Source organism: Seriola lalandi, unplaced genomic scaffold (genome assembly GCF_002814215.2).
Source record: "Seriola lalandi dorsalis isolate HSWRI2012SDOR001 ecotype SW California unplaced genomic scaffold, Sedor1 jcf7180002054532, whole genome shotgun sequence".
In the NCBI taxonomy this organism is placed as follows: Eukaryota; Metazoa; Chordata; class Actinopteri; order Carangiformes; family Carangidae; genus Seriola; species Seriola lalandi.
Window position 1 is genome coordinate 65,898 of NW_019525085.1, and position 15,000 is coordinate 80,897.

General features: G+C 45.2%; 3 protein-coding genes across 3 annotated transcripts in view; 1 reads left to right on the plus strand and 2 right to left on the minus strand.

The window, feature by feature from the left end:
* The window catches only part of LOC111661058 (uncharacterized), a 10,104-nt gene extending 8,156 nt beyond the window's left edge, over positions 1-1,948 (plus strand). Inside the window, exons 3-5 of the mRNA XM_023414522.2 lie at positions 376-499; positions 1,179-1,535; positions 1,737-1,948. Coding sequence (XP_023270290.2) covers positions 376-499; positions 1,179-1,535; positions 1,737-1,906 — 651 coding nt within the window. The 3' untranslated portion in view covers positions 1,907-1,948. The remainder of the gene's footprint in view (positions 1-375; positions 500-1,178; positions 1,536-1,736) is intronic.
* A 2,563-nt stretch (positions 1,949-4,511) lies between these two features.
* Positions 4,512-10,966, minus strand: LOC111661034 (uncharacterized). The gene is made up of 6 exons (XM_023414497.2): positions 9,815-10,966; positions 8,162-8,257; positions 7,884-8,075; positions 7,282-7,377; positions 6,971-7,150; positions 4,512-6,592 (listed from the first exon to the last, which is right to left on the minus strand). The coding sequence occupies exons 1-6, from the start codon at positions 9,974-9,976 to the stop codon at positions 4,916-4,918; spliced, it is 2,403 nt and encodes an 800-aa protein (XP_023270265.2). The 5' UTR covers positions 9,977-10,966; the 3' UTR covers positions 4,512-4,915.
* Positions 10,967-11,113: 147 nt separating this feature from the next.
* kif1ca (kinesin family member 1C, a) overlaps positions 11,114-15,000 on the minus strand; it is a 17,649-nt gene continuing 13,762 nt past the window's right edge. The window contains exon 27 of the mRNA XM_023414536.2: positions 11,114-15,000. This exon is cut by the window's right edge and continues 123 nt beyond it. Within this exon, the coding sequence (XP_023270304.1) occupies positions 14,267-15,000 (734 nt within the window). The 3' untranslated portion in view covers positions 11,114-14,266.

Below are 15,000 nucleotides of genomic sequence, written 5' to 3' on the forward strand. Positions count from 1 at the left end.
AGGAGGGGGCAGCGGGGAGCAGCGGGGGGGGCAACAGCACACTAAAAGAAGTGAACACAGAGACTGACGTCAGTCAAAGTGTGAGTACCACACTTGTACAGTATTAATAAATAAACAACTGTGTTCTGAAACTGCAGCCTTCAGCAGGAACGTGGATCTTTTACCATCAACATTAAACTACTAAATTATCTATGAACTATGCTGACGTTCATATTAAATTAGTATCAGATATTATAACATGTTATTTATCTCTCTCCACGTGTCGGTGTTGCTCACACTTGCAGGGCTAAAAATAACTGAAAATAAAGAAAGTGAAAGTGGCGAGAAAACACTCTGTATTCTACAGCACACTAAAGGAAGGAACACAGAGACTGACGTCAGTCGCTTCATGTCGGTGGAAAAGATCCGTGTCTCCGTGTCCCCGTGTCCCCGTGTCTCACACGTTTCACCATGGCTTTATTTCTCATTCTCGTGCTGCTTCCTGTTGCTTCTCTTCAAGGTAAGAACTAAAATATACATTTTATTTGTATAGCGCTTTTATATGAAACTGTACATGTATCACATGATTCACATATCTCTGTTTTAAACATGGGAATATATTTGTATTACAATATTATTATATATAATACACAGTTTATTATCTATAATTATAGACATATATGTATTATAATAGATCTGTCATTTCATTATAGTATGTAATTATGTAAACTTAATTACTGTACATTATTATTATTTAAATCAATATAATGTACCATATTTTTTGTGGTTTATTAAGTGGTTATTAATTCATATTATTGACCTGAATTTATTATAAACTAATGTTTATTTATTTTAATATTCATAAAATGATTTCATTATTATTTGCAGCACTTTATATTCCACAGCTGTAACATTTGAGTTGTTTAATAACATTACCTGGTGTTCTCACCTGTTGTGACGAAAGATCACGTGTAAGAAATTATATAAATATTCAGATTTTCACTTTAAAATTATAATAAAAAAGAATTTGGAATATTAATGAAGTTTATGGCGGTTTGTCTTTTGGTTTTGTGATGTTGTCATGACATGATGGATATGGGCCTGTTCACCTGTTCACCCGTTCACCCGTTCACCCGTTCACCCGTTCACCTGTTCACCCGTTCACCTGATCGCTGTGATCGTTTTCTCTTTTTATTCAGATGAGGTTGAGGTGAAAGTGAAGGCGGGAGAGGACGTGACTCTGGAGTGTCACAGCGCCACCGACGCCGCCGTGTCCCTGCTGGAGTGGAGCCGAGCTGACCTGGACTCAGGCGGATACATCTTCTTCTACAGAGATGAGCGCGTGTACGTCAAGTTCCAGCACCTGTCGTTCGTGGACCGCGTGAAGCTGCGAGACCCAGAGATGAAGCGCGGAGACGTGTCTGTGATTGTGAGGAACGTCACCGTCAACGACACCGGAAGATACGAGTGTTACGTCTCAGTGAGCGGCTCAGGACGCGCGAGGAGGGACGCGTCTGACGTCAGCAAAACCATCCAGCTGGTGGTCGAAGACTCAGGTGAGTCCTGGTGCAGCTGCTTCCTGGTTGTTGATGTGAGAGTGAACCATCACAGACCAGATGTTTGTGTTTTCTCCAGATGTTGTTGATGAGACTTTGTAGAGAACAGCTGGTCTGAGTCATGTGATCAAAGTGCAGTAGATAATGTCCGTCTCATCACCTACCTGACAGCTGATACCTCACAGCTGCTTCTCTCTGCAGGTATCACATCTGGACACACCTGGGCTGCAGGTGGTGTGGGCGGAGCTGTGGCAGCGGTGCTGGGTTTTGCTGCTGCAGGTGTTGGAGCTCTGTTGAAACAGAAGACACATATGAAGCAGACGTCGAGTGTTTCGAGTGAAGACGAGGCGAGTGACCAGCAGCTGGTCTGAAACCTGTTGCTGTGTTTTATCAACAGTTCATGTGTGAGCCAGGTGAGCTCAGGTGGAAACTGATGATGATTTCCTCATCTATCAATAATAAATACACGAGTTTTGATTGAATGGATCAGTATCTGTGGCCTTGTGTTTATTTTCACCTCTGAGCAGTTTCTTTGAAATATGTCGGGGAGTTCCACATCAGTAAAGAAGAGAAACCACCCCCACCCCCTCACCTGTGTACCTGTGACAAAGACTGAGAAGTGGAATGGAAAGTTTGGTCAGTGTTGAGTGTTGAGAAGTGTGAGCTGTCTTTAGCAGAAGTGTTGCATGCTGTCTGAGCGATTCACACTGCGTCTTCCTCTTCTTCCTCTTCTTCCTCTTCTCACAGTCAAACAGAAAGTGACACCGTGAAGCAAAAGCTGACTCAGTATTTCGGAGTAAAAGCAGCTGCTGGGAGTCAGGTGAACTCCATCCTGGCAATCCCTCAACTTTTTACTGTTGTTTATTCTTCGCTCGATACACGAAGACTCAAAGACGCACGACTGGTTTTTGTCTCTCTGGAAAATCAGAACGTTACCTGGAAGTTTTCATCAGTCGAATAAAGAGACAAAATAAAGAGACAGATAAAGACGGGGGAACTTGTCATACTCACCTCTCTACAGACAACACTTCCTCAGGGGTTTTTCACATTAAAAGGCTCCAGGACTTATAATGTGAAAATGATATTTAGCATTATCACAGTTCAGGAGAATCAGCTTCAGGTCTCGGGACATCTTGTCTATAAGATCGAACAGTGTTTTTTCCGTCTCCGTCCTCAGAGCCGACTCAGCTCTTTCTGTTACGACGCCCTTCACTCTGAGAACTCGTCACTCGGCCCAAAGGCTGAAGACTTGAAGCCTCGTCTTTGAATCTCTTGCTGATGTGGATGACGTGTTCTGGCGCTGGCTTCAGGTGTCACCAAAGTCTGTAGGAGATACAGAAGTCAGTCCTTCCATCAGAGTGAGGCGTCAGCCATCAACCGCTCTGTGGAGAAAAGTGTCTGTAAATGTTGTTTCAATGTTGGTTTAAAAATGTGGATGTGACAGAGGGAAGCTGCTGGTTAATTCACCTTTCATGTGTCCATTAGCTCACTGGTGATGATGATAATAACTGTTCATAATGAATACAATCATATTTTAAATAAGGTAAATTCCTTTGGCTGAGTTGTTGTATGTTCATATTGAAACAAGGAACACAGAAAAACAATTTCCCTTTCCTGCTAACCTGATAACATCACACTTCCTCATTGTTCTTTCCTCCTGTGTAATCTCCCAGAGTGATGAATAGTCGACCTGTGCTCTTTCTCTTTTCGTTTCACTTTGAGTTTTGACTGAGAGGAAAGAAATGGATCTTAAACCGAAAGCTGTCGTCTGTCAAAGTCTAAGCTAAGGAACCAAATGCAGACGAACCAAAGAGGTTTGGAGGGAAAAAAAGAAATGTAATAAAGAAAACCAACTTAAGATCGGACCAAACAGAACTAAGCAATAATCTAGAATCTAAAACTCAGGAACACGAGGTGGAAGCTCTCGGAGACGGAGGGGAAACATGGCTGGAACTAAAACAAACTGACAGAGACTAAATAGACAAAGGGAGATAAAGAAGTAAAACCACGAGATACAGTAGGAACTCCCCTGCAGATGTAGTTAGTCCAGATCGACCTGCAGAACTTTCTGCTATCACAAGATTTCTATGGATAAAGTTTGAATGCAGCTGTTATAAAAACATGGTTTAGATGATTTAGACAGAGAATCACTTGAAGGATTAAGGATCAGGACTTACACTTTGCTTCATAATGTTCCTTCACGACTCAGAGGAGGAAACGGGACGGAGCTGCAGAGAAACCGCACAGCTCCGTGTGGTCTGACCTCAGGTGACCCCTCCAAGGTGTTCCAGCACCTGGACACCTCAGCGCTGAATGAGAGGAAGCTGTTTGTGTTAAATACAAGTACATAACCATTAAGAAAACTCCAGTCCTCTTTAATATCGAGCATCTGCTGAAACAGCTGTGGCCACTAAAGTCAGCTCAACATTTCTCTTTAGTCATTTGATCCAAAATTCATTTGAAATAGTTTGAATATTTAATAATGTTAGAAACTTTCTGTCTTTGTCACGTGTATAATGTTGAAGGTTTCATGACTTTCATTGTTGATTATTTACAGGCACCTGTAGATGTATCTGAAGTATTTATAATCTTTGTTACTTCCACAGAGCTTCTTCGTTCGTTCCTCTTTTACAGTTTGTTTGATTTTCAGTCATTACATTTCTCCTGTTGTTAATCAATACTCTCAATTAGACCAGGTTATTGCTCCGCATGTATTCAGGACAGACAGAGTGCGATTTAATGGAGAATTCATTCAGTGAATGTGAGTCATCACATTTGGCTTCAGGACGTCAGGCGGGATAATTGATCTTTTCAGGTTGGTCATGATCAAAGCTTCATTTCTGCAGAACATCACACAGATGGAAACGTGGCACAAAAAAACATCTGTACGTCACATTACATACATACATTACATCATAGAAGTCACTGAAACAACTGCAAACAATGTACTTTTTAAAAACAGGACACGGGCACACATTCATCAATAATCATCTTGTTTATTGTGGAGTGAGTCATCAGCACAAACAACAGAAGGAGAAACACAATACAAATACAAAAATACTTGCCATTAAATATATAAATTCATATCTGGAAACATGTTTTCCAGATTAGAATTAAAACTGTTTCTAAACGTCTGTGAGTAAATGATGGTTTCGTCAATAAAAGGGACAAAAGCTGGAGGAAATACGTAAGAGAAAAATCATACGGGAGTGTAATATATGTGCATATATTTAATTTATACAAATATATAAGACACAGCTCAACAGGGTTCTTTAGCCCCGCCCCTTCAGGAAGTACCTGTGCAGCATGCAAATCAATAATCAATGATGTATCAATAAAGCTTCGTACGAAACAGAGATATCGACTTTTAAAAACAGACGTCACTGAGCCGCCTCCCCCTCAGGAGGCATGGTCACCCCCCAGGGCATGCTGGGTAAGTAGTGTGCCAGCCACTCCCCCCAGCTGCTCCTGGGCTCCTCCCCAACCCCCCCTTCTTCTTCTCCTCCTCCTCTTTTTACCTCCCAACCACCGACCACCCAGTCCAGCTCCTCCCTCTCTCCCCCCGCCTCACCCCTCTCCTCCCTCAGAATCACGCTGTAACGCTTCCTGGAAATAGCGGCTGCTCCTCCTCCTCCTCCTCCACTCCTCTGTTTATCCATCCCTCCATCTTTCTCCCCTCCGCTCCCCCTCCCTCCATCTTCTGCAGAGACCCGACACTCCTCCATCACGTCCCTCCATCCGTCTATCTCCTCCTCTTTGCTCAACAGGCGGTACATCGTCTTCCTGTACACTCCTCTCTCCTCCCTCCCTCCTCTTCCTCCTTCATCTTCTCTCTCTCCTCTTCCTGTCGGCTCCAGAGTGACAACAGCTCTTTCTTTCCCTCCCTCCCCTCCCCCCTCACGCTCCCTCCCTCCATCTTCCTCTCCCTCTCTGTGGATGAACAGAACGGAGCGATACAGCGCCATCACTCCTCCTCCTCCTCCTACCACCTCCTTCCCTCCGCTCCTACTGTATGTTAACAGCCCCACTCCCTCACTTCCTCTTCCCCTCCTCGCCAGCGCCGCACTCAGCGGCTTGTACACCCTCCTGTACCAGACCGCTAGCTTCGCCACAGTCGCCACGATGCACGCCGCCAACGCCACGCACAGCAACATGTACACTACGAAGAGCCAAAAACAGAACACGCCTGCAGTCCCGGCGCTACTTCTACCAAGCCGCTGGAAACCGCCGACGTCATCGATCAGTTTTGGTGTCGACACGACAGCCGGGACGGCGATGGGACGTTCGGTTGAAGGTCTAACAGTAGGAAGAGAGGGTTGAGTAACCGAAGCATGTGACCGAACTAATGACCTGTCCGCTCTGGTCTCCGCCTCCGACCATTCAACGAAACGGGTGAAGGTTTGATGCCAGGACCAGGTGACGACTCGGTGGTACACGGTCTGGAGTTGTAACACAACTTCTGTGGGAGCAATAGGAGCAGCAGGTGTAGGAGGAAGTGTAGGAGGAAGTGTAGGAGGAAGTGTTGGAGGAAGTGTTGGAGGAAGTGTTGGAGGAAGTGTAGGAGGAGGTGTCAGAGGAAGTGTTGGAGCAGCAGGTGTAGGAGGAGGTGTCGGAGCAGGTGTAGGAGGAGGTGTAGGAGGAAGTGTAGGAGGAAGTGTAGGAGGAAGTTTAGGAGGAAGCGTAGGAGGAAGTTTAGGAGGAAGCGTAGGAGCAGGTGTCGGAGGAAGTGTTGGAGGAAGTGTAGGAGGAAGTGTAGGAGCAGGTGTCGGAGGAAGTGTTTTAGGAGGAAGTGTTGGAGGAAGTGTAGGAGGAAGTGTAGGAGGAAGTGTCGGAGCAGGTGTAGGAGGAAGTGTCGGAGCAGGTGTAGGAGGAGGTGTAGGAGGAAGTGTAGGAGGAAATGTTGGAGGAAGTTTCGGAGGAAGTGTAGGAGCAGGTGTAGGAGTAACAGCGTCAGTGATTGGTGGCTGGTAGAAGTCACCAGTTGGACCCGAACACAGATCAGATTCCTCCAGGTTCAGAACAGGTTTACCCTTATGCACCGGTGGAGAGTCACACACCTGTGAACAGGTAACAACCATTGAAAGGTAAGTCACAGCAAAAAGAATCATTTTTACATTGTGAATATGCATCAAAGCAACAAGCAGAGTCGTAACACACGAGCTTTGGTCTTCAGGAAACCAAACTGTTTCTAGCTGTTCAAGGACTGAACTGTCCATCTCCTATTGGCTGGTCTGTGACGCCCTGTGATGTCACCCTGTAGGTGTAACAGATGGTGACATTACCGGAAACTAAAAATCAGCAGATACGAGACTAAAGGTGAAGCTTCACACATATTGTGGTTTGGGTAGTTTCAAGAGTCGACCGCTGAACTCGAACCACTTAAAACCAAATACGATGTGTTGGCTTTTACCGTTCTCTTTCTCTGTGGTACTCACCACGCTCTCCGCGTCGCTATTGATGACCACGCCATCCCGGACGTAGACGTTGAATTCGTACTCTCCAAGGTATTTATGCAAGTAACTAAGGGAACAGGAGCAGGCCCAGGGATTGGCCGAGAGGTAAAGATACGGCACCTCCTCTTTCATGATGAACCATTCATCTGGCATCACTCTGATCTGAAACGAAAAGGGGACGTCCTGCAGTTTTATACGGGCCAAGCTGCGCCACCTACAGGCGAGAAGAGGTACAGTCTGAACCGACTTCCCTTGAAAAATACTCCAGACCTGCTCGGTGTGTGTTCTCCCACCTTGTTGATCTCCAGGTAGAGGGTTTCTATGGCTGGAAGGGGGTGGAGCATGAGCTGGGGAAGCACCTTGATATGATTGGACGACAGGTCCAGGATCTAGAAGGTGACAACAAGACATTCAGACTCATTTTCGGTCATGATTCAAGCTCTGATATTAGACCCCCACCACTACCTTAACTACAGCTGTGTCCCAGTTCAGGGAGCGTAGCGCAATGAATCTTGGGATATGTCCCAAGATTCATTGCGCGCCGGTAATGAAAGCAAACACCGACAGAGAGCCACTTTGAAATGTAAGTATTGTGTTTCAGCTCAGCTCAACAGGTAACGGTACGACTGTTAAAACCAAGGAGCTTAAAACCTCAAATTTTTGTGAAAAAAAAAAGGTTACGTGCTGTCAGAGTTGCTAGGTGACAGGATCCGCGCTTTGCGATTGCTCAGCGAAAATTCTTCGTGGACCCGACGGTCTCGTTTCAGTTTGGCCCTTCGTCTTAACTTCCTTACACGTTACCTTCATGATCTGCATCCTTGTTTCCCGCTTAAGGATTTTTGTTTGAACTCATTGTGTTACACGCTAACACATGCTAAGATGCTAACATGCTGACCTCCAGTTTGCTGAGTCCGGAGAAGGTGTGGTCGCTCAGGGAGCGGATGTTGTTGCTCTCCAGGTGCAGTTCGGTCAGAGCGGGACAGGCGGAGAAGGCGGCGTCAGAGAGGGACGTCAGAAGGTTGGACCCCAGCCGGAGAACGGAGAGAGTGGGCAGGATGGGGCCGGTGCTGGGGGTCACCACCGGAACCTGGACACACAAAAAGTCATGAGAGGATCAATTGGCTTTAACTTCATTGATTGAGTATTGATATTGATTTTATAAGATTCAGACACCTTGTTGCCCGTGAGGTCGATCTCATAGATCTCTGTAAAACTCTGATAGGAGGACCAGGACAGGCTGGAGAACAGGTTCCTGGGAAACAACAGAACCTTAAAAACAAGAGAGAGCACAGAAGAAGAAAACATTTAGAGCTGTTTCCTGTCTTATCTGTCGACAACAGGCAGCCTGCGTCTCCGCTGTGGTCTCCTCCTGTCCGTCAAACACTTCATCCAATCAGGGTTCAGAAAGGTTTCTCACATTTTAAACTTGTTTTAAAAGTGTGAACACCAGAGATATGAATTAACCGGGTCATTTCCTGTCAGTATGTTTGACACTGAGCCCGTCCCAGATAACAACACGTTTCCTAAACTGCCGTGACAGGAAGTGTGTGTTCGGAGATAAGTTCCTCTGGTTAGGAATATTAATTGTTTCTGTGAGGTCGAGCTAGTGACCCATAATCACAAGTTACTGAGCTGTTAAAATGTTTTACTGACTGTTTAGATTCAGCCTGGGAACTTGTTATTGTTTTACTTTCGGTTGGTTTTTTTTATTTTATTTTTCCCTTTTTTTTTAACAATTTTCCTTTAGTTTTACATTGATGATGATGGAGTCATGTTTATTTGAGTGGAGCCCAGGAAGAGTAGTTGTACCTTGGTGGCTGATGGGGATCCAAATAAATAAACAAACAAATAAATACATACATAAATAAATAAAATGCTTCAGGCTAAAATACATAATCAGAAATGATTCAGACTGACTTGACCTGACTTCAGTAAAGACTTTATATCCATGAGGATTTCCTAACGCTTCTGTAGGAGCTATTTACTTTGTTTGTTGGTTTTTCTTTTATTATTTATTCATATGTTTTTAATTTGAATTACTTTAATTTCTTTTATTTTTTGACAATATTCTCTTTTGTAATTCATTCTTTTCTTTATATTATTTACTTATCTAAGATAGTTAGTTTGGTTAACTAGTATTTTGTTTATTTTGGCTAACGCTATGGGCGCATGACTGGTTCAGGACCAGCATGCACCTGGGTGGGCCTATGTTTTTTTTTTTTTTTAGCAGAGCAGGAAACACGATGTTTTGTAGATGAATAAATCAACAAGAAAAAGCAACGGCTTTGTTTGGACAGTTAATTATTTTTACCTGCATAAACCACATCCCCCATGATGCATCAGTAGCTAGTGAGTTTTATGTTGGACTTAAATTTGTTTGAAAGACAAATAACTACGACAGCTTCATGTGAAGAAACCAGATACATCCCATTTAACTCTGAAACAGTCGGGAACAGACGGTTTTTGTTGCGTAATAATGTTTTTCACGAACTTCTGTTGTTACCAACACTAGTGGTTATAAGGTTTTGTTTTGCATGTCTGTTATCTAAAGGTACATTTCAGTGTTGGATAAAATTACACAAATATTATTTTATTCCCCTGATCTTGAACAGTTTTGTTTTAAAAGATATAAGTGAATTGTCCTCTCTCAGCTTCCATATTAATTATTGTTTTAAAGGATCAGTCCTGCTGTTTTCATTCGTTCTGAAAAAGGAATTTAATTTTCTTTGTTTGAAGAAAGCTGTTAAGATTCTTCTACATCTGACCTGACTTTGATTTTTTACAAACTTTAACTTCCTGTTGACGTCTGTCGTCTCTGTCGGTTACCTTGGTCGTGGGTTCGAGTCCCGCCGGGATGTCGCTGAAGCCGGCCGCCGTGCAGTTCTCCTTCGGCCGGTGGTCCTTGTCCCTGCCGCTGAGGCAACCGGCCACCGCTGTAACCGTGGCAACGTGAGACAGGAGGAAGAGGAGGAGGAGGAAGAACTGCATTGTGAAAAAGACCCTCAGCTCCTGAAAGACTGTGTGTGTCAGTCTGAGGAGAAACCAAGAAAGACAAGAGGAATCCAACGACTCTGTGTGTGTGTGTGTGTGTGTGTGTGTGTGTGTGTGTGTGTGTGTGTGTGTGTGTGTGTGTGTGTACTGAGGCAGGAAGTGTGATAAGAGTTCAGCTGAGTGTGTCGATATGAGACTCCTGTCAACACTGACACATCGCGTGTTTTGTGGGACAAAAAGCATCATGGGAGATAAATTTGAGCATCATTAAAAGTGTGCAGAATTAGCAGTGATCACTTCCTGTTTGCAGTGTCGCCATGGACCTTCAGACACCTGTCACTGGATCACCGTGTCACTGAAGGAAAGCAGATTTATGGACATGTATTCTCAGTGGTGATGACATCATCAGTTCAGATCTGAGACGAGATTCCTGGACGAAGTCGTTAAAACCACCTGCAGCAGCTACGACAACAAACTGCTGCTGAAGCTTTTATTCTGAAAACTTTCAGAGCATTTAGTGGATAAAACTTATCAAATTTTACTTGTATTGGCAAAAGGTAAAGGTTCAGAGGCCGGCTGCACAAAACACCTTAAGTTAAGATTAACTTAAAATAATGACAGTTGCACAAAACACTCTTAACTCTTCTCCTTAATGTTCCTTTAAGTGTTTAAGGTTTTCTCCTTTTCTTAGTCTTAAACTTAAGGAATCATTTTAAAGCCGGTTCAATTGTTGCACAAAACACCTTAAGATTTCCTTCGACTAAAAACAGTTTTACGAAACACCCTTTAGTCTTCTCCTTGAGGTTTCCGTTAAGTGAAGTTCTCGCCAAAACAATAAGAGGATGAGAGAGCAGAGCACTCCTATGTTTCCACGGAAACAGTAGAACTTTACTGCTGTAAAATCTCTTTCACTGCTGTAAATCACTTACCTTTATTTCTTAAACTAATAAAACCTTTAGAGAGATTTGTGAAGAGATTCTGTGCTACTCCCTCAGCTAAGGAGAAATTCAACCTTCAGTGGAAATCTTGGGGTGTTTTGTGCCCTTGATGTTGGAGCGTGAGCTTTGAGCCCTCTCAGCCTCCGTACTGTGGGACCTCTGTGGAGGGAATCAGTGAATCAGGCGTGAAGTCGAGTTTCGTTTCGTCCTCACTGACAGTTTATTGCCTCATGTTGTCTGCAGGGAGAGCCTGAGATTGGTTCCTGATACAACACAAACAACAGACACAACATCTCAACACAGACAACAACCACTGAGGGGCTCTGAGCCAATAGGAGGAGGGTTAGACCGTGATGTCATCGTGTCCGTATCTGTGTTCCACAGTCCTGAAGTGACGTCAGAGTCCGACGTTGTGATTGGAGCAGAGGTGTAGGGAGTGGGCGGGGAGTTCTAGAATGTTCTGGAATTCTGCTGAGTCGAGTTGCCATGGCAATGCCCCCACCCCCCACCCCAGGCCCCTCCTCCTCCTCTAACCTCCAAAACAACAAACGTAAACAGACAATTAGAGAAAAATAATAAAATCAGCTTTATGAAGTAAAACAAACTTTAGATTATGATTCTAGATTAACCAGGAAACACACACACACACACACACACACACACACACACATCCAACACACATGAACACACACACATGAACACACTCAGGCGGTTGCATGAGGGTGAAGAAGCTCCCTTTAGCAGCATCCACAACAACCCAATATTAATGACACGTATAACTTTATAATAATTATATTAATAATAGTGATGATGGCGTGATGACATCATAAAGCAAAAGTTGAACATGTAGCGGGGTTAAAATACTCAGGACATGAAGCAAATGAATACACACAAAAAAAAAAAAAACAGCCAATCAGAGGCCGAAGCTGGAGAATGAAAAAAAATAAAAATCAGAAAAATGAAAAACCATAAACGAAAAGGAAACATCATTTCCCATCAGGCCCGGCAGTGGCAGCAGGTAATCAAGATTGTCCCGTGATTGGTCGAGACACCAGAGCAAACGATGGAAATCAAATTCTGCTGATGTCACGCTTCTCAGGCCAATCACAATCAGTCCTAGTGTTTTTGTCGTCGTCATCGTGGCGACTCCCCTCCTGACTGGCTGAGCGGCCAGAGGGAGCGCTCCCATTGGTTGGTTTGACCTTTTTTTTTCTTTTTTTTTTTAAATGTGAAAAGGTCTTAAAGTCACGGAGCACCAAAACGCTCCACTCGTCATCTCCCATAATGCCCTGCTCAGTGTGGGCAGGGCTTTAGGCTCCTCCTGACGGGTACATGTCGTCACTCAGGGAGCATCAAACACACCGTGGCTGCTGCGTTCACTTAGACGTGGGAAGCTGGAAGATTGTGGCAGGTCGGCTGTAATTACAATGTCCTGTATTTCAGAGGTGCAGTGAACACAACAACAAAAACAAAACTGATAATCGATCAGTCAGGAATTGATGCTCTGGACTAATTTATTAATTGAAAATGAGAAGATCAATATTTACAGCATTAAAAAAAGAAAACATCTGTGTTAAAGCTCTTTAAAGTGACAGTAAACGCAACATCATATGACTCAAATGGGAAAAAGCCACAGTTTCCATCTTCCCGACGTCTCATGAAGGCAGCAGTTAATTCCTCATCCCTTCTTGAAGTGGACATAAAAGACTACGTAGTGTCGGAGGAGTACTTGAACGTCACACAGAACAGGTCGTAGCGTCTCTTACTATTTGAAAAACAAAGCTTATTGTGTCTCAGCTTCCGTCTTCTGCACCGTCTCTTTCTCTTACTACATTTCCCAGAGTTCCTTGCATACACAGCCCTACGTAAACTACAATCCATCACGTCACATGATTCCTACATCTCCCACTGATGCGTCGCACGCATTTCAGGTTTCACTTACTACGTTTCCCACGATTGCCAGAGACAGTGAACTCACCGCAAGCATGTTTCATGTGTCGCAGCCTTTTTTTAAAAATAGATTCATCTTCATAAAAACAAATACGTCAGGATACAATTCAAATATACACACACAACGCTTTAAAAAGATTCAACGTGCGAGTCTGTCTTATCAACATTTACACCACAGCACCTCCTCCTCCTCCTCCTCCTCCTCCTCCTGCTCTGGAACAGACGAGGAGTTCCTCCCTCCCTCCGTCTCTCTGTCTGTACAGCAGTGTTGTCCGTCAGCTCTCTGCTCTCCAGCAGGAGGCGCCACAGAGCAGCTTTCTTTGGTTCGTAGCACTCGGCGTTGCGGCGCTCAGGTCACATGGGAGAAGCAGTAAATACGAGCTTCGAGAAAAATCGTCTCGATGTGTGAAAAGTGGTGCGTTCAAGGTGTTAAAGTCAAAGTCATACTGACTGGAACTCTCATATGACATGAGCGCAGCCTTGGCTAGGCTAGGCTAAGCTAAACTTGGGTGCTTGTGTAGCACCTCACCACATAAGCTATTAGCCTGAAAAGCTAAACAGCCACCCCTTGCTCCCTGCTTGGGCTAACTGACTAGCCAACGCCAACAAAGACGTCTCAGGCTGAAGCATGCTAGTTAGCCTCCCGGGCTAACAGTGGCTAAAACAGACGAGCTAAAACTCGAGTCCATGTACGTACAAACACCCAAACTGCCCAGGAAATCAAACCGACGCACTCCATCTTTAAAAAAACAACAATAAAACAACAGGAGCTAACAGCTAACGGGAGCTAACACGTCAGCTTTAAGGCACCGTATTATAAACAACTGATCGAGACCACAACGTCAATCAATATCACCGATCACTAAAATCAATAAAACTAAATCATCATTTAATAAACTTCCATCTCGTCTGACAGCAAAAGACACAATAATCCACTTTTCCCTAAAAACAGTGTTGCTGTGGCAACAGCTAACCCGTGCTAACGTAAAAGCTAAACGGAAGCTAACACACACACCCACACACACACACACACACACACACACACACACACAGCAGGATTGAAGATACAGGATGTGTGTGATGTTAGTTGGTGTGTGACGGGCCGACTCAGTATAGTAAAAGTGCTGCAACACAAACACACACACACTCACTCACACACTCACACTCACACACACACACACACACACACACACACAGCAGGATTGAAGATACAGGATGTGTGTGATGTTAGTTGGTGTGTGACGGGCCGACTCAGTATAGTAAAAGTGCTGCAACACAAACACACACACACTCACTCACACTCACACTCACACACACACTCACACACACAGCCTATTCCCTACAGCATCAGGACCACCCTGTGTCCTGCAGCCAATCAGAGACCTCCAGGGGTCAGAGGTCAGATGGGGGTCTCCTTGTTGTTTTTGAGGTCCGGTGCGCTGAACTGTCGTCTCATCCTGGGAGGGGTGGTGAAGCCCCACCCCCCCGGAGGCGGCCCCGCCCCCAGCAGCATGTCAGCAGGAGGAGGCGGGGCCCCGGAGCGTGGCAGGCTGTGGTAGTTGGGGTGAGGTCCTGGCTGGAATGGTGCATTGTGGGGGTTGTAGTAGGGATGATGGTGGTACTGATGGTGCTGGCGTTGATTATAATGGAAGCCTCCATCTCTGTCTCTCCCTCCTCCTCCTCCTCCTCCTCCTCCTCCTCCTCCTCTCCCTCCTCCTCTCTCCCCCCCAGGCCCAGGCGACACCCCCCTCCTCTGTCTCGGTCGCCCCTGGTGACCGCCGCCCCCACCACCGCTGTGATGCTGGTTGTTGTCGTAGTTAATGTTGCCATGGGTGGAGCTGTCCAGAGAGTTGCGGCGGTAGCGGTGCTGGTGGTTTTGGTTGTTGCCCTGGTGATGGTAATGGAAGCCGCTCTGGTTACCCTGGTTGCCTTGGTTACGTTGTTGCCAGGCACGGTGAGGGCTGGGGGTGCGCATGCGAGGCGGCGGCGGCGGCACTTGGAAGGGGAGGGGCAAGAGAGCAGGAGATTGGCCATGAGGAGGAGGAGGTGAGGGAGAACCTTTACCCTCAGATCCTCCCTCCTCCCCCCCTTCTCCTCCCTCCCCAAAACCCAGGGCCTGCAGAGCGGCGCTGG